Here is a 22,682-nt window from a genome sequence, read left to right on the forward strand (position 1 = left end):
CCCTGCCCCTGAGAATTAATTTCCTTATTACAACAAATATTTACCTAATTCCCACCGAAACGTGTCAGTTTATCCATCCCTACCCTATAAACCAGGTACATTTGCTGTCCCTCTGCTGGCAGACAAGCATTTCTGATGCAATTCCTTATATCGATAAACTAAGAAATTATTGTGTCAATGAAAGTATAGAAAATGGATATGGATACACAAAATGGGCAGAGCTCAGACTGGAGGAAGGGAGAAGCAGCAGAAGGAGCCAATCAGCTGTGCTGCAGTGCAAGAAACATGTCAATAGGATGAGAAGGCAGAGTTAAAAAGAGACAAGCTCATCAGTCTCCTGCTTCTCCTTTCACTGTCCAATAACAGTCTGGGGGGCAGAGACAAGAGCTGTATGCGTCTTATATCTGCAAACTAAAATCAGATCTTCTTCCCTGACAGACAGGGCTGTTCTGTGTGGACAGGAATACACATCCTTTGGCAGGTAGAACAACTTCCTTCTATGCATTTCATCTGTGTGTTCAGCCTTTTGCCTAGAGTTCAGCTTTAAATCCCCTTGTTAACTAAATACAAAATCAGATTACAACTAACCTAAAACTGCATGTGCACAATGTCCCTCCAGCGACCGTGTTATGTTTGGCTTGGAATGCGTTTACAGAACCCATAGGGGGAAAACGGAGCTAGGAATACCATAAAATGTTTGGGAGGAAGTGAAAACAGAAAAGGCTTTAACACATGAATGCAAATATCAGAACATACCCAACCTTTTATTGTTACTTTTGTTAAAATATGCTTTATAAGTAAATTCTAAATAAGGAAGTACTCAGATCAAGCAACAGATTATTAGTGAAGTATGCGTCTCAATTCTACCTTAAAAGCAGCATAGAGCTACATAAAAGGGCAACTAGGCCAAGTAATTGGTGGAGGATAAGGAGAACCCTAAGGGCCCATTCACCTCCAGACCATACTGTTTCTGGACCTAAAATGCACCCCAAATGTTTCCCTATGCTCTTCTTGGCCTCAGTTCACACCATCGCAGGCAGTGGAACGCACACAAACGTGTCAAAAACACGTACAAAAAGCAAAAATGTATTTTTATTCTGATCTCACCACCCCTGGACTTCCTGCTTCTGTGGAGAGCCAGATTTGTGACGATAGGAACCATGATGGCTGAAGTAATCATCGAATTCTTTGTAGAACTTGTAGAAGCCTGCCCAGAGCTGTATGATCCAAAGCATGGGCAATACAAGAACAATAATAGGAAGATGGAGAGGCATTGCTGCATAGGTTGTCCCTGGCTATGATCATTTGAGCAGCTCTGAAAAGAACAACTGTGGTAAGTTCATGTCTCTTATGTGCAAGCATTGTTCTGCTCTTTTCCTGGCTATCTGTAGGTCTTGCAGAGGTCCCCCAGCAAGACCTAAAATTGAATGTGGCAAACGCAACACAGTGCGTTCCAGATCTGCTCCAGAAAATGGTGTGAACCTGCCCTTAAAAAAAACAAAAAAAAAAACACATCTGCTGGTCTTCTCCTGACTGGTTGGCCAGCACAGTGGCTTAGTGATTAGCGTCTTCTGCCTTGCAGCATTGGGGTCCCCAGTTCAAATCCCTATCAGGACACTATGTGCATGGAGTTTGCATGTTCTCCCTGTGCTTGTGTGGATTACCTCCGGGTACTCTGGTTTCCTCTTTCACTCCAAAGACATACTGGAAGGTTAATTGGCTCCTGCTAAAATCAGCCCTGTATGTGATATAGGAACCGTAGATTGTAAGCTTATTGAGGGCAGGGACTGATGGGAATGTGCAACTGTGTAACGCACTATAGAAATTAACGGCGCTCTATAAAAACCTGCCTGTAATACTAGTGATGAGCGGGGGGCGACCGACAACTCCAGAGAGATGGGTTCACATCATGACTCCTAACTTTTTTTTTTCCTACAAAGATAATGAATAAAGCAGCAATCATGTGCAGAGATTCTCTCACTTGTGGAACGTGCTCATCGCTCTATAGTTATCTCATACACAACCTGTCTGTAGTATTGGTTGCATTTATTGGGTCAATTATATCCAAACACAATCTCCATGCTGCCTTTCTCCTGGCCATCCTATTTCCAGTTCCAATCTGCATTTTCTGCAAGTACAATCAATGTATATGTTCCTGGTGCAAGATCAGAAGGGAGAAAAGGAGGAGAGGAGAGCAGGGAAGTACTTTGCCTTGCTGTGTCTGTGCGTTTGTGGAAACACACAACTTACCAGCACACACAAGGATGGCTCCATAGGACCCCGCAAGGGAAAGGAGCCACCCTACAACAGGATATCAGGGCCAGTGCTCAGGGGACCAGCTGATTCTGCAGGGAATTAAATAACCTAAAAAAATCACTTAGGGCCCGTTCACACCATATGCACTGCGTTCCGGCCCGATTGTGGCCAGAACGCACTGCCTCGCATTGCTGCTGGCTCACCTTTTTTGTGGGGCAGGAGGGGGTGTGGCGTGCCATTGAAGTAAATGGCACCGTAGCCACGCCCTCCGGCCGCAAGGGATCGCAAGGCACATTATGCCTGCGGTCCGATGCGATCAAAATGCTGCAAGCACTTTTTTGATTGCACCGGACCTCATGATTTCATCAGCATTTTAAATGGCTTTTTAAAAAAAAAAATCACTTTAGTTTAGGGATGCACCGATATTTGGCATTTTCATGAGAACTAGCAGGGCTGCAGCTGGGACCTGGCTCTGGCGCTCCACCACTGTCCTGAAATCATTAGTCTGTATTGTTGTTTTTAAAAACTGTCACATGACCATAAACAAAAATGTATCAGTACTTGAACTCGCAAAACTGGTATCGGTACATCCCTTATATATATTTATAAAAACAAATCATACATTAAAACAGAGATACACAAATCCCAGATGCTCCGTGTGCTCCTTACAAATGACAGCTGCCTCCTAACTTTTGAATTTTTCTCTAGTCTAGAAAGCTCGAAAAGTATCTGTAATTGTACAGAGTACGTACTTGGTATCGGTACATCCCCACTTTAGTTGATATGGGCGATTCAGCGGAAGCTTCCGATGTGCAAAGTCACAAAGTATGCAAATTGAAAAAGTTCATAACCTGGCCAGAGTTCTACTTTAGGTAGCCAAAGATGGACAGACGTCTCACTGAGAAAGAGAATTCAGCAATGACACAAGCATTTATTATAAAGCACCAAAGACTAATAGAAATATGGACTACAGAGGTGAACTCATCACTGCTTTATTGCATAGGTCTATTTTTAAATTGTTAAGAATGGATTTGCAAACACATGTAACTTTTTTTTACATTTAATGACAATACAACAACAGCAACGCCTAACCTCCACGTCTAGCTTCTGTGGTCTGCATCTTTCAGTAAGGTAAACAAGCAACCCAAACTGCAAACACACCTTACCTGCCCACCTAAACAATGAAATACAGCGATTCAGGATAAAAGACTACAGAACAATAACTAGATTCAGCTCATTTCTTTGATCTTCTTGTAGAGTTAAACCGGGTAATCCAACAAGGTAAGGGAACAGGTAAACTGTAGCTTCAAATGTGTTCATTTTACCATAACAGGAAGCAAAATTATTCAGGATAATCTTGTGTACGCTTAGGGCGGGGCCTATAACCCCCATATAATTAGCAACAGGAGGGGAACATACGCTGGAATTAAAGTCACCACTTTCTGATTTAAATCACAGGCACAACAGTTTTGCTGGCGTCACAGACTTGATTCTCTGTCTTTCAAAACTGGCACAGTAGCCTAGGTTCTTTTATGTTTTAAATGCACATTTCTTTTTTTTTTTTTGGAATGCACATTTCAAAGTGTTTTTATTAAGGACCGATTTTTTTTTTTTTAAAAGGTAAAACTAAAAGTTATTATTTAAAAGGCATGGCCATGTTTATTATAGTACCCAGAATTGTAGACATTGTAAAAATGATTATTGTGGTTGGCTCTTACGTGCATAGGGCAGCACAGTGGCTTAGTGGTTAGCACTTCTACCTTGCAGCATTGGGGGTCCCTGGTTAAAATCCTGGTCAGGATGCTACCTGCAAAGAGTTTATAAACACTCTTTATAAACTCATTTATAAGCTCATTATAAACACTCTGTAGTGGTTTTGAGTTCTCTTAAAGTGGATTTAAAGTTAGGAGCACAGCTCCACATCAGATATTGAGAAAAAATCTTTAAGGAACATCAAATCATCACCATACCGGTCCTCTGGGTCAGACCTGCCACTGCCTTAAAAGAGAACTATGGGGTGTTTTTCCCCATAGTTCTCTTAAGGATCACGGAAGGACATACACTAGCATCCTCCAGCGACCCAAAGCTCAGTATATCGCAAGCTACAGCTCGCAGTATACTGAGACCGCCAGAGCAGATCCCGACAATGCTGTCACAATCCACCCAGCTGCGTGAGTGGCAGCTGGCTCTGCCCATCTAGAAGCAGAGCCAGCTGTGCCCGCCCCCTCTCCCGTCCGTTCCTTCAGTCAGCGCTGGCGGATCGGAGCGGGGAGGGGGGAATCCCTGTGGGGAGCTGTGACTGACAATCACCGCTCTCCGCAGGGAGATGATCGAGAAGTGAGCAAGCGATGGTATGCGTTTGCTCACTTCCTAATCTATTGAGCCGACGTGCGAGTTTCATTGTCACGCGTCGGCTCGAACTATGAGGATGACTGATTTTCACTCACCTCTATAGTTCTCCTTTAACCTCTTGCCGTCCGCCCGTAGTAAAAAAACGGACGGACGGCACTGCAGCATCTGCGGGTTGCCGTCTCCAGACGGCAATTTTTTTCTGCTCGCGCGCGCCCCATTCCATCTCTGGATTCAGTATGAATCTTAAGGTACCGAATGGTCACCTCAGCTTAAGTCATTGGTGAGGGCCTCTGCCTCAACCTAAAGCCACTTTTACCATCTACAAAGGGGAAGAAGTGTCAGTGAAACAATGGCTAGTTGCACCACTGGGATTCCACTTCAGGAAACAGGTTGGGGGAAGAGCGGGTATTACCAGCTATTACCATAGCAATGTTTCATTATCAGTGAACTTTAACTAGGGAGCACTGTTCTTTAATGATGTAATGTGAACTCAGGAGCTAGGAGTGTGATGACTCAGAGTTCACTGCATGAAGTCAGACTTTATAAAGGGCATTAAATGACACGTCAGTCCAAAGAAGTGGCAATATAGGAAATTATACAGTGACGGGGGAAAAAAAAAAAAAAGTCATTATCAATCGAGTGCCTGGGTAATAAGTTAAAAGCTCTTTTATACAGAATAACTCAAAATTTATATTTACTGGTCCTTCACCCTTCCTAAAAAGCCCACCCTCTAGCTAGACCTTTCAGGCAGGAGACACACCATGTAACATTGAGAATTATATGATTCATTTTGAATCTTAAAAGCTTCCTTGTAGAGAAACTCAATCCCTCAATCATTCATTGTGTAGACTTCTTCTCAATCAGTCTCCTCATCTACTCGGAGTTGACCTCTACACTTAGAAACTGTTCCAATGCCAATGTTGCAGAACATTAAAGTGTCACTAAACACTCCGGCTAGAAGCAGCTTTTGAATCCAGCAAGCTATTCTAAAAGTGATTTATTTATGTTGATCAGCACGTTGATCACCACGTTGACCGTGTACCTTTCCCCGTTGCAATCATTATGTTGCTATATAGCCTCTGGGGCCACGTAGCAACATTTTCAAGAAACAGGACCCTTAACACCAGCTGGCATGTCATCATCATTACAGATAAGTTCCTTGGGGACGGAGGAGGATGTTGTGCGTTAGATCACCTTTTAATTTTTTGTGAAAAGGTGAACTTGCTATTAAAAAGTGACATTAAAGCTAGAAACCCCCCCCAATACTGCTTTAAGGACTTAACTTGCGATGCCTCATCTTCCTTCCACAATCTTTACAGCGCTGATGCCAGTATCTGATCCAGCGCAGACTCCTCAGGTCCCACGGAGTCTGTTGCGTGCTCCAGGCTGCGATCTTGACTGCACATGCGCCGCCCACAATTCCTTCTTTTTTTTTAAAGATAATTTTTATTGATTTTTGCAAGTGTCAGAGACACAACAATGATAACAACAACACCATCACCAACAACAATTGGGTCCACAATTCCTTCTTCACAGCGTTCGAGAGGACTACTGCAGCGTGAGCGAGCGGCGCAGACACAGGTAAGATAGTTGGTATTTGCCAACTTTTTAATTTTTTTAATGTTGGGGCATATATATATATATACACCGATTACTAGCTGTAGATATATGCCAAAAAAAAGACCAATTGTAACGGAGAATATTCTGTCCCTAGCTGTGTAAGGCCTTGTTCACACCAAGCGCAGAGCAGTTGCAGACCGGATCAAAACTGCGTCCAATGTATTCCAAATGGTATTTTGGGCTCTAGTTCACATCGCAGCGTGCAGTTCCAGAGCAGGTGAAAAAACTGCAGCAAGCCCTATTTTACCTGCTCTGGAACGCATGCAAATGCCTGGAATGCACTGAAAGCCCATGTTAAAAAAAAATATATATAATTTTTTTTTTAGTTTACCAAAAACGACCCGGAACGCATCAAAACCCACTGCACTGCGTGTGCAGAAACCTGACTGGATCGGCTCTGCATTTGGTGTGAACAAGGCCTGAATCTCCGGACGCAATGGACAGAAATGTGTTTCCTCTTTATTTTGGGGTTTGCCGGGAGTTCAGCGCTAGAGAAAAACAATCATGAGAAAAGCAGAGCAACAGAGCCAAAGAGATGCAGATATAAATACCACCAGTCACTGGCTGTCCTGCTCCGATTTATGAATGTCTGGCTTCTGATGGAAGTTGTCTTCCAAACTTGAAGAACGTCTTGAGATAACAATAATGGAGGGATTTCTTTTTGTAAAAGCAAAGGGTGGAGAATTATCTGGTCTGGGTTGTGTATCCCCGACACCTGGTCAGAAGAAATTTTCCATGTTGTGCAAGCTCTTCCCAAGCTTACAAAAACATATATACACCACTGATGCAATCCGAGTGACACAAACAATGCTCCAATTAGTTCCATTGAAAATGTTGGGATGGGTGTTGTCTGCCTAAGGGCCATGTCAGACGGGCGATGTCGCCTGCGGGTGAATCACAAAGTTAAGGCAACCACTTCCACAATAGGAGTTGCCCTGTTGCTGGCATGGAACGCTGCAGAAACTCGCTCGCTAGAGAAAGCAACATTTCACCAATCCAACCAGCGAAGGAACGAGTCCATAAGAAAAAAGGTAACACTACAGAGACTCACCATATAAAGGTCTGGTGCAGACTTTGGCGATCCCGGGACCGTGCAATCGTGTACACAATGCGGTTGCTGCGCAGCCCCATTGTTTTCAACGGGGTTACATCCGCGCGGCAATTCGCTGAAAAAAAAAGGTACATGTACCTTTTTTGGCGGCACGCACCGTGCAGTATTTTAAAACCGCGATCATTCGCAATTCTACAGGTGGCATCGCAACAAGAAACAGCACAATCTGTTCGGCGGTAGTGTGCGATTCTGTGACCGGGTGGCCATCCGTGCGGTTTCATGCACGATTGCTGCGTGGTCACCGATCGCCCAGGTATGAACCTGGCCTTGAGGGTGAAGCATGACCAGTGCGTTTCCCTAAATCGCTCCCCCAGGCCAGGGCCTGTATTAGCACTATGTAGCCAGACATCTTTGAGCAGATATTGAAGCCAGTGTAAGGTAAGGAATCAACGCGGACATGTCAATGGAAAGAAAACATCGTTCAGCTGCATTATATGGCATTCAAGATGACTTCAATTCAGGTTTAAAGGTTGAAATATGCACTCTACAGTGCAGCAAAACCTAAGCAATGGCTGTATGCAGAACTAGAATTATTCAGCTTTAAACCATTAGATCGGACCTAAAATGTCTTTAACATTTCAGTTCCTTGAACTCTGTGATGACGGTGCAGTGATCAGACACCTTGCATCCCACTTAGCAGAAGCAGCCAATAGGATGGAAATGCAATGACAGCATGGAGTAATCCCAGGAGCGAGGAATATCTGACAAAAAGCCTTCAGCCGCTTCTGTGCTTCTGTCACTGAACATATCTACTGATTGTCCTGACATACAACTGGAAAGTACGCCCTCGGGCTCCATCTTTCCTCTATACTCTGCTCAACACATCTCCAATCTTCCACATCTCGTGAAAGGGTCTCTTTATTCATACTTGACCGATTCTCTCGCCTCTTTTTTTTTTTCCTTCAAGACTCATGCAATTTCAAAACCACTGACAATTACAAGTGTAAGTTTCCTATAAAATGCAATGCTTACGTTGCATTTGGAAAGTTAAATACAAACATACATGCATTGTTGAAATAAGGAACCTGGGTGACGTGACCGGACTGAAAATCACTTTTGAAGGCATTTTAATACAATTACTCAAAGCATCCGATACCACTAATGTTCTAGATCTCGGCACGTTGTTCATTTTGATAAACGGTTATAAGGAGGCAGATTAGGCCCATTAGTCAGATCATACAGCAACTTCTTTTTATGCATTGCATGGGATTCATCTGATCTTATTTTCTTCTCTAAAGAGAGAATTTAATTTTGGCCATTCAGGAAGAAGAAGTGACGGAGTCTCTCTTGCTAGTCAGTTCCCCCCAACACCTATCTAGTTATTCTCACCTTTGCTAACACTCTACTGAAGCCTCTGCAAAATACATGGCCCATCAGGTATGGGCAAGCATGTGACCTCCTCTGTGGGCCTGAGCAGCCTATCAGCATGTCCAAACACAATAATGTGAGGAGGGCAAGGTCATCAAATCATCATCATACATGAAGCTTACACAAAATCTGACTACCAGCTCCAGAGGAATGGAGTGATATGGAAGGGCAGGGATGGTGGGTTTAGGTGCAATGGGGCTTCAAAGTTACACCATGCAACACGTGTTCATTTTTTTCGAGATCATAAAGAAAACCTGTCATACTGGTGGATGCTGCCATTGCTGACCTCCCTGAAAATTTTTTGCTGTCCGGCAGTCATGTTGATCCTCAATTTGTAATACTTTGAGTCGCAGCCCTGTAAAATTATCATCATATTTACTTCAATTGCTGCATAACTGTAGTGTACAGGGTTATCAAATCACAAAGGACCAAATAATTAGGACGGCAGTTGAGTAACTGGCATTTACAGGAAGAGAACATAACTGGTAAACGTGTGTCTTTCTTATGGCAGGCTTCCCTAAAAGCAGGGATCTATTACCCACTTGTAATATATGGGCCATGTCAGCACAATAGCCATACAATAAGGCACCAGCTTTTTTGGGGGGCTACAGGAATTTGTTCAGCCCTAGCAATGAAATTCCATCTCTAATGCACTAGACTAGCATGACACGAAACTCAGGAGTTAAATCTTAAAAATGCATTCAAGTACTTTAACTCTTAACAAAAATGTATCTTATTTGTGTATTTGTAAATGTTGAAAAAACATTTGGGTGGCTCTTGAATTCCTATTATGTAATTACTGCCGCCAACAAGTTTGTGTTACTTGAAATGAACCCATATCCACAAATCAGTCAGCGAGATTGCCCATAGCAAAGCTACGTAGATCATGTCAAGTCTTTCCTACCCTCCATTTGTGTCTCAGTAGATGAAAAGATAGCTTATTTTTATTTTTACTTCCTCTCTTTTGCCATAGTCTTTAGTAGGGCACCATAGACACAATATAGATGTGTTCCATGTTAGGTTAAAGTGCAATTTCTATTTTAATCCCCAATCGCCTGTTAAAGTGACATTAAACTCCAGAATTAAATCTTAAAATTGCACCCTAGTTAACAAAAATTTATCTTATTTGTGTGTCACTCGGCTGTAGATCCTCAAATCATCTCTGAATTGGTGCCAACACTGCCCTTCCTTCTGGAGGGTGGCTACTTTTATTCCTCATGGCCCGTGTGTTGTAAAGTAGTCACCGCACCAAGCTAGTTCCCGGGATGGACTACAATCTACCGTTTAGTTAGCGAATTTGTATTGGGATTGTAGTCCATCACAGGAGTGAGCTTGGAGCTGTGACTACTTTACAACACACACAGGGACCGTGGGGAACAAAGGTAGCCCCCCTCCAGAAAGGACAGTGTCAGATCTACAGCCGAGTGATACACACAAGATACATTTTTGTTAAAAGTTAAAAAGGTACATGAATGCAATTTTAAGATTTAACTCCTGAGTTTGTCACTTTGAAAAGTAAAAACACTTGCTTGACTGCAACAGGATCACTGCTGACACGGCTGGACAACTTCTGGGAACTGAGTAACCAATGTGCTGCCTTTTTCACCTAAATCTTGCCACCTTTTTATAAAAAGATACGTAGTCAAGAGCGTTTAGCAATGTCCTGTACCAAGACCCCACAGCTAATTTCATATTACATTGTAATATCTATCCCTCACGGGCAGGGCCCTTCTTACCACATTGTCTTGAATTGTCATGTCTGCCTTATATTGTAAAGCGCTGCGCAAACTGTTGGCGCTATATAAATCCTGTATAATAAATCCTGTATAATAATTAGGGATGCATATTGGCCGAAAATTGCACTTTTGGCATAATGCTGAAAGTGCCATTTTCTGGCAGATACAGAGGTGTATCCGTGTATTCTCTCCTCGTTGGGCGCTGCTGTGACCCAGCGGGGAGGAGAGAAACTGAGTCGGCCAAGCGCTGCGTGCGGCTGGCGTCTCTCCTCCCACACCGCTTAGCCTCCTATCACAGATTGGCAGAGCAGTGTGTGCATGGAGACAGCCAGCGCTGTCACAGGAGGCTTGAGCTTTCCTCCCCGCACTGCTCGCTCAGCCTCCTGTGACAGCTGTCAGGATGGAGAGCGGGTACGAGCAGTCAGTGATCAGTGATCGCCGAGGGTTTGGTTACTATATCCCCAATTATGAATGAATGGGAAGAGATATACATCCCCTCCTGTACATTCATGATTGTGGTTATAGTAAAACATACTCTGTCCTCATGTTATGAATTAACAGGAGCACTCAGTATAGAGGATTCCTGTTCATTGATAACCGGGGCTGCAGAAAAAGAGATTGAGGACTTTGTGTCCTCAATCTCTATTTATAAAAAAAATATTTACATTTTTATTTTTAAAATGTAAATAAAAAACATTTTCGGTTTCGGCCTGACACTTTTTTATTTCGGTTTCGTTTTTAAATTTCCATTTTGGTGCACCTCTAATAAGAATAATAATATCTGAACACGGACACACACAGACTCTGTGACTTCACCCAATTGGTAAAATTACAATATGTCCCAACGCTTCTTTCAAGCAAGAATCACAAGGGATATAAATCTTGATACATTCCGAGGCTGTCTGCATTTTGACCACACATTGTTGTAAACTGATGCGTCAACTCTACCTATAAATACAAGGCAATGAAAACTACTACTCACTACACAAATACACATAGCAAGCCACGGAATTCCAATGGAATGTTGTCGGCCTTCTGCATTAATAAAATTAAGCTTACATACGCAGCCTAGCATAATCTCCTTAAAGTAAAACAGCACCCCCGGGTGTCATGATTACAACACAAAGGCAGAGAAGCAGCTTTGCCAGTTTTTAAGATGGATGGTAAAAGTTTGTAAATGTCATTGAAACCTCTAGAAAAATTGGGCTACTGAAAATAGTTCACCAAATAACAAGTTAAGCAAACAGATACCATCTACTCTTATTTAAAGGGGAACTATGGGGTTAAGGCTTTTCTCCATAGGGTAACGGGAGGACACAAACTAGCGTCCTCCCGTCACCCTAAGCTCAGTATACCGCGAGCTACAGCTCGCGGTATATTGAGACGCCACAGTATACCACGAGCTACTGCTCGCGTTATACTGAGACGCCGCAGCTGACTCTGCCTATCTAGAGGCAGAGCCAGCTGTACCCGCCCCCTCGATCCGCCAGTCAGCGCTGGCGGATCGGAGCGGGGATGGGGGAATCCAGCCCCTCCCCTGTCACGGCAGAGGGCTGTGACAGGATCGAGATGTGAGCGAACGCTGGTATGTGTTCGCTCACCTCCCGATCTACTGAGCCGACCTGTGACAGTCTCATTGTCACAGGTCGGCTAGAACTATGAAGTGAGTGAAAAACACTCACCTCATAGTTCTCCTTTAAGCAGCGTGTCTGCTGGTAATCCTGCCAAGACCATTAAAAAGACTACTTTGGAAACCTAAAGCTTGACTTTGCAATGGTGATGCCGGTGCTTGAAGCACAATTCCCCACATTTTAGGACCAGCAGTGCCTGTGTCTTTTGTACACACGAGAGCCTTTTGTCTTCTAGCAATGATAGCCGAAGCAAGAGCATTGGAGCAGCTCTTCAACACGCCACCAGCAATAAATACCTTCATCACTAGAATAGTGCTCATTGAGAAAAACTGGGCAGAGGACAATAGAGGTCACCAAAGATTCCAGGAGCTGAATTTCTAAGCTATAAAATTAGGTTTTCCCCACTTACTCCATCCTTACCATCACAGAACAGAAGCTGTGTCCTGTTTGGAACCCCCACTGTTCAACCTTTTTAAAATGAGCATCAAAAAGCTCCGACTGCCAGCACTCAAACTGCTCATATTTCTTTGGCAGCTCTCTGCAACCTAATCCTTTTCAGTGGGTTTCTCAGTCTATACAGTGCCTGCTGAAACCAATGGGTATATAAACTTGGGTTGCAACTCCTGATAAAGAAAGCTAGCAGTAATGCCAAGTTCTGGTAGCTTCAGAGCTAAAGGGGTTTCTTATAAAGTAGACAACTGGGCAGTACAGTGGCACAGCAGTTTGCACTTCTTCCTTGCAGCACTGGGGGGTCCCCGGATCAAATCCCGGTCAGGACACTATCTGCAAGGAGTTTGCATGTTCTCCCTGCGATTGTGTGGGCTTCCTCCGGGTATTCCGATCTCCTCCCACACTCCAAAGACATGCTGGAAGGTTAGTTGGCTCCTGTCTAAATGGGCCCTGTATGTGTGTGCAATAGGGACCTTAAATTGTAAGCTCCTTGAGGGCAGGGACTGTATGTCCACAATGTAAAGCAATGTGTGAATTGTCAGCGCCATACAAATACCTGTAATAAATATAAAAGCTACAAAACTCTGGGCTGGTAATCATCATCCTAACTAGAAAGTCTGTAGCCTAAAAGCAAGAAACCTGCCAATAAATTGAAACTCTCAACCTATACACCAGCCCCAAGCATGTGGATAAGCTTCTAAGACTGAAGTGTCGCATCAAAAGATTGTACAGATGCAAAATGTATTCCTAACATCAAAGAAGAAAAAATTATTACAGCACCAATGCATTTCAGGGTCAGAAAATGCCCCTCCATTAGAGCTTGATATCAGTAGTGTATACTGGACTGAATGTAGTATATGCAGGTTTTGAATCAGCTGTTAGAGGCACAGCATCCATCAGCGGCTGGTATGAGCAGCCTGCGAACCCCCAAAGCACGCTGGCTCTGTAATAACGGGGTTTTTTTTATCTTGTTTTGGTATGAATCTGTATCTGGATGATTCACTTCCATCTTAGACACTCACAGATGCAAACCAAGTAAATACATATGACAAGCAGCAATCAAAACAAGAGACAAAATGCGGAAAGACAACTTAAAGGAGGCACACAATCATATTTTAGGATATATACCTGTGGCAAAGCCGTGTTGAGCTGCCTTTGTAGAGAGTCCCGTTCATGGGTCACTTCCTGTAGCTTGCCTTGATTTATCCCTAGTGTTTCCTGGGTCTCCCGTAGTGTATCCAGCAATCTGTCCCTCTCTTCTAGCATTGAAACCATTAGTTGCTCAAAGTGGGAATCCGAGTCAGTCTGTAAGGGGGAGCCTGATCCATGGCTTCCGTTTCCCCCCGAAGGCATCTCAGCCTCGCTGATGGTTGGCATCACTTCGCACATCATCTTTAAAAGAAGACGACTGCATTAGTTTACAGCGTAGCACCAAATCATACACCAAACATTTAGGACGCTAAAAGACCAAAACACAAGTGTCATTCTTTATAATCTCTTTAAATATAGCACCTCAATGTATTGTTCAGCGTTTATTAGCAGACTGATAGGTACCATTCACACCACCAACAGCCCAGCCCCACAAAGAGGCATTGTGTGCTAATTACAGGTACACAATGAAGGCCTGCATCAATGGTTGCCATCCAATGTGAAGACATATATTTGGATCTTGTGTTAAAGAAGGACATTGTTTAAAAATGACAAGCTTGAATTTACTGAAAGTAACCAATTACCACTTTGAAAAGTAGAGCTATTAATACCATTTCCACATCTCATGAATCATCAGGGCATGTGTCTGCATTCACAAATCTTAATATACGGATTTTAAAAGGGAACCCTTTCCTTGCCACAAATTAAAATTAGGCCATTCAGAGCTCCGTGCCGTTGGCCTAAAGCCTAGTCAAAGAGCACATGGCATCTGGCTGTTTCACATCATTAGAGACTGTGAAAAGACTACATTTTCAGTTAAATAGACCCAGACCTGCAGTTGGAAAACATTTTCACGTTCTACACTTGCCTTTCTCAAACAGAGTTCTGTGGAATCCTGGGGTTACTCATTTGGTTGGGTGTTCCTTGAACAATGAGAAAACTTCTGCTTCTCAGATTAAGTACTCACTGACACCAATGGGAAATGCCTTAAAAATGCATCTTTCAAGCGTTGCACAAAGTTTCCCATTGAAGTCTATGGGACCAAAAAACACTGTAATCCGCCAAAAAGTAGCTCATGTACTTTTCCCAGCGACAGGCGTTTTTCTGCTTGTGACAAAAAGCTCAGGTGTGAACAGGGGGCATAGAAATGAATGGGATTCCACTCAGCCAACAGTGTAGATTTGTTCAAGAAACGTTAGTACAATTTCTTGAGGGACCGTAATATCCAGGGATACCAGTATCCCTAAGAATGAGATGATGCGTGGACCTATATGGGTTGGACTTGATGGACGTATGTCTTTATTCAACCCCAAATACTATGTAACTATGTATTGAGCATTTTGTCATGCTTACCTCTGAGCCACAAAATGCCTAGGTGTGAACGGAGCGCAATGGGACCCCAGATAGCAATAAAAACAGAACCCTTACAAAAAAGATTTGGCTTGACATACAATATACAGTGGAACTCCAGGAAGTACATTTCTGCAAACTTAAATCGGTCCAGCTTGGCTCAATGTAAGCATCAACATGCGATATCTGGAGGACCGCTGGGGATGCTAAAAAATCACAGTAGTATTTCTAACTGCAGACAGTGATCTTCTCCTCTGTACACTGAGCACAAGGAGACAGCTACTTGGCCCTGCTGCCTTGTATTTTTTTTTTTTAATGATTACAAGCCATTCCTTGATTGGAGCAAAGGACGTCACAATTTTTATCTCCTCCAATCAGAGAACAAATTGATTTGAAATGGAGTGACCTGAATCTAGGCACAGGATGCCACACCCCTAGAAAGTAGTATATCAAAAAACAGGAAAGTTGGGGTTTTTTGGGCAACCGGCTGACAACTTACAAACCAAACATTGTTTAGAAAATATTATTTTATTTGAAATAATTAAAAGGTAAATAGATTTCATAAAATTGACAACATGATTCCCCTGTAAGCTCACTCCACAATGATTAGGTTGTTCATACAGAGATAACACTCAGAAAATTATAAAGTAAGACATGATTGATAGACATGATAAATAGAACATTCATAAACACAATACATGATTGGTATAAAAAATGGTGTTGGAGGAGCTTGGTTTTCTCAACGTGATGTTTCGCGCTAAATAGCGCTTCTTCAGTAGAAGGAGAGGGAGGTTGTCTATACAATTTAAGAAAGATTTATGGAAAATATAAACATAATTGAACTTCTAGCACAGCCACTTGAACTTGTCTAGTGGTATAGTAAACAGGTGAATATATGTGGATATATCACCTACCCTTGGAGTCATTGTGGAGTGAGTTTACAGGGGAATCATGTTGTCAATTTTATGAAATCTATTTACCTTTTAATTATTTCAAATAAAATAATATTTTCTAAACAATGTTTGGTTTGTAAGTTGTCAGCCGGTTGCCCAAAAAACCCCAACTTTCCTGTTTTTTGATATACTACAATCAGAGAACACATGAGCATTTATAAAAGCTATATGCTGGGCAGATGCTGTTTGCACGGCACTAGCACCCCTAGATGGCTGACCAGTATAGGAAATTCCTATACCCATCAGCACTATCTAAAAGGTGGCCATACACTCTACAACCATCGCAAGACCTTAGTCTTGCGATGGTTGTACAGGGATTTAAAAAAAACGTACGATCTGCCTATGTTGGACAGGCAGATCGCACTCTCGATCATCGCAAGCCCGCCCCCCTGAGGGGCGGGCTTCCGATGACCGCAATGCTGAACGGGCAGTGTGCGCGTGCCCACACCGGCCCGTTCGGCATTTGTCTTCCGAGCACGGTTCTAACCAGCCGAGAATCGTACGATTCCCGGCTGGTTTTCGAACATGCTGGTTCGACAGAAGACTTGCGACCGTACAGTAGAAACGGTCGCACGTCTCCGTTCACACTGCTCGATTATCGTACGAAAAACCGATCGCATACGATTATCGTACGATAATCGTGCAGTGTACGGGCACCTTAAGGGAGCTAGTAGCGTGCAAATAGCATTCACCTGGCGGCACTTTTACACATGAACCCCCTTGTATACCCCAAAAAAAGAAAAAAAAAGGTATACTCTGAATGCCGGCAGTGCCGAGCGAGCAACTTCATGTGCTCAGTGTGCACAGGGGAAGCTGCTGGAGCTCCAGCCAGAGGATCGTGTCTTCAGATGTTCGTCTCCCGGCCAAACATCTGAAATGTGCATGCGCCCGCCCCAAGATCCTTTGCGGCCACCCGAGACTCTTTAGATGTTCGGACGGGAGCGCGCGGCGAAGACACAGGTAATTATTAACCCTTTTAAAAAAAAATTTTTTGCATATATCTCATGCTTGCTAGGAGTAAATATATGCAAAAACACACGAGGGTTTAATAACCCTTTAACTCTGCAAAAAACGTTCTTCCTGGAATGACGCTTTACAGTGTTGCAGCCAAAACATCAGCATGACATTCAGGGAATTAGCATTTTCAAAAGCAGAGCGGCCTATATAATTATCTCCGGACAGGTCTACTTTAACAGCTCTCTACTGCAATAACAGCTATGATGCTAAACATCACAAACCCTGTGACACGTGACTGATATCTGGCACACACACTCACAATAAGACAACCATTATTTGGATAAAATATGCGTGTATAAAACAAGACAGATGTAGAATTTACCAAGCACTAAAGATAAAACAAACCAAACATTAGACAATATATAAGATGCCACTTTGTGCTCGGTACAACCCTCACAGCAAGAAATGTTGATATAAATAGTGTGAACCCACACCATACTGACAGGGTGATGAGCCAAAAATAAAGGCAAGTGTTTGCCATGGCAGCAAAAGGATTATCTTCTATTTCTGAACAATAGTCTTCCACACTGTTATCTAAATCAAACCGAAGCACAAGCAATCAGGCTTTCTGGGTGCCCAAAGATACCCACATCAGCTGTGGCAATGTGCAAAGTGAAACAACTTATCTTTTACCACTCAATCTGCTAAAATAAATAAGTTTCATTGCTCTAGTCTAGGTTGATATGCATTTTAACTACATTATTTAAGCCTATCTCCAGTTTAAAAAAAGAAAAACTGCCTTGCACTGCTCGTTTTTTTGTTTAGGGGACCTGTGTGACACCGTTTTACTTGCCTGATCAGTGCTGGCTCCAAAACCAGCACCGCAGCCTCTTTCCCTCTCATCTCCAGTGGTCGGAGGTCCTCTGGCATCATCAAATCAGATGCAAGGCCCGGAACCCTGCATCAAGCATGAGGATGGTAAGGGACAGTCCACAAGCCAGAGCTAAGGGGAGACCAGGAGAGCACCATGGTAGCAGGGACCAGGTACGTAAAAGTCCTCTTCGCCATACCCCTAGATATAAGGCCTCATTCAGGACTTATCCAGGGAGGGACAGGTGCTGTGTGTAATGGCGTGCAGCAGCCTCTTCTTCCCTTTAGGCCCCATTCACACTGAGCGACATGAAAATCGCGCGACTGAGCGATATTGCGCGACGGGCGATATTGCGCGACTTTTTCCTATTGGGCTGTATGCAATCAGGAGCAATATCGCTCAAAATCGCTCGAAAAAAGGGTCATGTAGGAGCGATAAGCTACCAGCGACGAGCTACAAGCGATATTGAGCGACGAGATGTGAACAGCTACATTGAAATGTATTGGTGAAGCTACATAGAGCGATATCGCTGCAAAAATCGCGTGATCGCTCAATGTGATCGGGGCCTCAGGACCCGTTCACATATAGCGAATTGTCGCGCGATTTCCGCCGCGATATCGCGCATTTTTGCCGCGCGATATCGCGAGAAGTCGCCGGCCAATGTTATTCAATGGAGCTGTCTTAACTCCATGTCGCGCGTCGCTCGTCGCGGTCGCAAGTCGCTTCTACCGGACCCTTTTTTCGGCGGATTTTGCGCGATTTTACTTTTTTTCTATGGAGCCCGACGGGGAAGGTCGCGCTACCGTCGCTGGAACGTCGCCCCGAAAGTCGCGCTATCCCGGCCGTGCGGATCCGCTGCAAAAGGTATGTCGCTATATGTGAACGGGGCCTTAGGTGGGCACAGCTGTACACTGTCATACGCACACCCATGCGGGTCCGGGTGTCCACACTTGGACGCACACTGCGTGCAGACTCATACTACTCATACTCACCCAGCTTCCCAGCCAATCAGGAAGCCGAGGGGCCAGGTTATGACTCGCCCTCCTGGCTTCCGGAATGCCTGGAAAGTCGGCTCCCTGGCCAAATCAGGAAGCCGGGTTAGCATGTAATGACCAGCCATCCAGCTTCCCGATTGGTCGGGAAGCTGGTCAATCAGGAAGCCAGGCAGCGAGTCATTACGCGCCCCCCGGCTTCCTGATTGGCCAGAAAGCCAGCTCCATCATTCCTCGTCACGAGGGGCTTGGAAACGGCTTCCTGGATAATCAAGAAGACACCCGGCGACTCATTACACGCCGCCCAGCTTCCTTAATGGGACTTTCGGTATTGGCGAGTACAAAATATAAACTATACGTACTCGATAACGAAAAAACAGTATCGGTGCATCCCTACGCTAAATTATTCCAAATACACTCAAGTGAACCTGAAATGATAGTCTACAATTCACTGATAAATAATATAGCATCTGGTGTAAATGAGTCTAAGTGCTATGTCTTTACTGTCAGCTGATTTAATAGATAGCAATCCAGGGGTCAACAGGGTTTTGTTTTAGGAGCTCCACTGACAACCAGCAGAGGAAACCTCCAAATGTTAGGAGTCAGCTGTAATGTTTAAGAAGCATTGGTGACCTGCTTCCTGGGATCTGTCCAGCCCTATCTTGCTGCACCCTGCACATTACCTGTGTTCTCGGCACTAGGGCTCTCTATGTTTCATTGGGAACTACCTATCGGCATGGAGGACCAAAAAACTAACATTGGGACAGTATCTGGAGCAGTTGCCTATTGCAACCAATCAGCTTCTCTCTTCAGTTTGTTCAGTTAAGCTGTGAAAACACAAAAAGAGAAGCTGATTGGTTGCCATGGTGAACTGCTCCAGTTTTGATAAATTCCCCTCATTGCGTTCAAGTGACGGGCTAAAAAAATGGAGACTTGAATAACTTTTTTTTTTAGATCTGGATAGAGTGATGAAGAGTTAGAAACTTGGTGATATTTTTATTGATATCCACGTGCCTCGTCTCTAACTGTTCTGACCACCACTGCCACCGGAAATGATAGTCCGGGCGAATCCAAATCTTTGAAATGCCACCAGAAAAGAAAACTATTTATGGGGACACTAGTCTTCACGACAACTGTTTATGAGTGGATTTCCCTCAGATATCCTCACTTCCTGTTGTGTCTACAGGTCAGGAAGTAGGTAGAAATCTCCCTCACGAGCCACAGATAGCAAAGAAGAAAAAAAGAAAAAAGGCACAGAGGTTCCAACCCTTCACTACTCCATTCAATATGAAAAAGGGATGGGCTTTAGATATCCTTTAGGGGGCTCTGATCTTTGGCGATAAGGAGATCACAAGCAAAAGGGAGGTTATGCTGTGCCCTCATTACCTGACCCTTTCCAACACATTCAGCAGACAACCACATAGTGCTTCTATCTGAAGAATAAGTTCCTTCACTACTGAGAGACTAAATCGGCCATAGACCCCAGGCAGCAACTGGCCTATAGCTGGCCGGTTTATTTTCTTTCCCTTAGGGGAAACATACATATGACTGTCACATGTGAGCACGTATCTAATAGAGTATAGAGCGCAATATAATGGATATAAACACGACAAACACTATGGGGGGATATTGTAAGAGACATTATACAACATACAGCTGTATTTAAAGTGACACTAAACTCAGGAGTTAAATCTTAATAAATTCAAAGCACCTTAACAATACTGGACCTTATTTGTGGATCACTCGGCTGAAGTGTCTGTAATCCTCCATAATGAGTATCTGTCACTACAATGTATACAAATGTGTCATGTTGTTTAACTGTTTATGTTAATGTCTGTTTATGTTTAAAGGAGAGCTATGAGGTGAGTGATTTCCACTCACCTCATAGTTCTAAGCCGACTTGTGACAATGAGACTGTCACAGGTCGGCTCAGTAGATCGGGAGGTGAGGGAACACATACCGGTGTTCGCTCACCTCTCGATCCTGTCACGGCTCTCTGCCGTGACAGGGGGAGGGGCTGGATTCCCCTCTCCCCGCTCCGATCTGCCAGCGCTGACTGGAGGAACGGACAGGGGAGGGGGCGGGTACTGCTGGATCTGCCTCTAGGTAGGCAGAGCGTACACATACACACAGCCGCGTATAGAGCCATATATTTGCGTAGCGTATATATGCGCGACAACAGAATGGAACAGATATGTGTCCGGGCAGCGTATTTCTGCGTATTTACGCGCATATACGCGTGTTTGCGCGCATTTACGTGCGTACAGCACATAAAAAATTCCATTACGAGTGATGCATTCTGGGATTGCATATAGTGCACGCACATACGCTCGTATATACACGCGCATAGACGCGTATATACGCAATATACAATTTTGCTTGCATTGTGTGTGAATGAGGCCTTAACAACAATGTATCTTATTTGTGTATCACTCGGCTGTAGATCCTCAAATCATCTCTGAATTGGTGCCGACACTGCCCTTCCTTCTGGAGGGTGGCTACTTTTCTTCCCCATGGCCCCTGTGTGTGTTGTAAAGTAATCACCTCTCCAAGCTCCCTCCTGTGATGGACTACAATCGCCAGTTTAGTTTACGTGTGTTGGAGGTCAAACAGTTTCTGGCGCATCAACAGTTATTTCTCTGTACTTGCAGTGCATTTGCAGTAAACTAAACATGAGATTGTAGTCCATCACAGGAGGGAGCTTGGAGAGGTGATTACTTTACAACACACACAGGGGCCATGGGGAAGAAAAGTAGCCACCCTCCAGAAGGAAGGACAGTGTCGGCACCAATTCAGAGATGATCTGAGGATCTACAGCCGAGTGATACACAAATAAGATACATTTCTGTTAATAGTTGAAGTACTTGAATGTATTTTTAAGATTTAACTCCTGAGTTTAGTGTCATGTTAATTAGAGGAGTAGTAGCTAAACAACATGACACACTTGTATACATTGTAGTGACAGACACTCTTTATGGAGAATAACAGACATGAAGTAATACAAACTAAGGGGTGAGGGATAATAAATCATTTGTCTAATAACATATCAGATATAGTCACGGACACACGCTACGGGGCAGAATATAAATGACAGGGATGCACCAAAATTTCAGCCGCCAAACATATCGGACCAGCAAATGGTACTTTCGCCAAAAATGCAGATAGTCCCATCTTTCGGCCGAACTGGTGATGCATCCCTAGTTTCTCTCCTCTCCGCCGGGTACTGCTCTGTGCCACCTCACACAGCACAGCGTCTAGGGGGGAGGAGAGAAACTGCCAGGAGAGTGATGTGAGCGGCAACGTCACAGGAGGCCGAGCTCTCCTCCTGCACTGCGCCCCCCCCTTCAGCCTCCTGTGACAGCGCAGGGGTCGGGGATGGAGAACGGTTACAAGCACTCAATGATCAGTGATCGCTGAATGTTTGTAAATAAGTGAGGACATGGTGAGGGGAATTTATCGAAAATGGAGCAGACAAAATCTGGAGCAGTTGTGCATGGCAACCAATCAGCTTCTCTCTTTCAAATCTTAACTGAACGACCTGAAGAGAGAAGCTGATTGGTTGCCATGCACAACTGCTCCAGATTTTGTCTGCTCAATTTTTGATAAATTCCCCTCACCATGTCCTCACTTATTTATATTTTAAAAATGTTTTAAAAAGGTAGGGAAAAAAATCGGTTTCGGCCTGACATTTTTTAAAAATTTTCAGTTAGAAAATGTCCTTTCGGTGCAACTCAAATGATACAATAAAAAATATTCAGGAGGAGTGACAGACACACACGCCAAGGAAGGAGTAAGGTTATAGACATAACATTCACGAAGGTGCCAGATATGCTACATGGGAGGGGGGGGGTGAATGGGTGATGGACATGATATGACATCCACCAGT

General features: G+C 43.8%; 1 protein-coding gene across 7 annotated transcripts in view; it reads right to left on the bottom strand.

Annotated features, from left to right (window-relative positions):
- The window catches only part of PPFIA1 (PTPRF interacting protein alpha 1), a 108,711-nt gene that overhangs the window by 83,981 nt on the left and 2,048 nt on the right, over window positions 1–22,682 (bottom strand). For all 7 annotated transcript variants that reach the window (XM_018554538.1, XM_018554536.1, XM_018554532.1 and 4 more), the window contains exon 2: window positions 13,653–13,916. In XM_018554538.1, coding sequence (XP_018410040.1) covers window positions 13,653–13,916 — 264 coding nt within the window. The remainder of the gene's footprint in view (window positions 1–13,652; window positions 13,917–22,682) is intronic.

The sequence above is a fragment of the Nanorana parkeri genome, unplaced genomic scaffold (assembly GCF_000935625.1).
Source record: "Nanorana parkeri isolate BGI_ZX_2015 unplaced genomic scaffold, ASM93562v1 scaffold163, whole genome shotgun sequence".
In the NCBI taxonomy this organism is placed as follows: Eukaryota; Metazoa; Chordata; class Amphibia; order Anura; family Dicroglossidae; genus Nanorana; species Nanorana parkeri.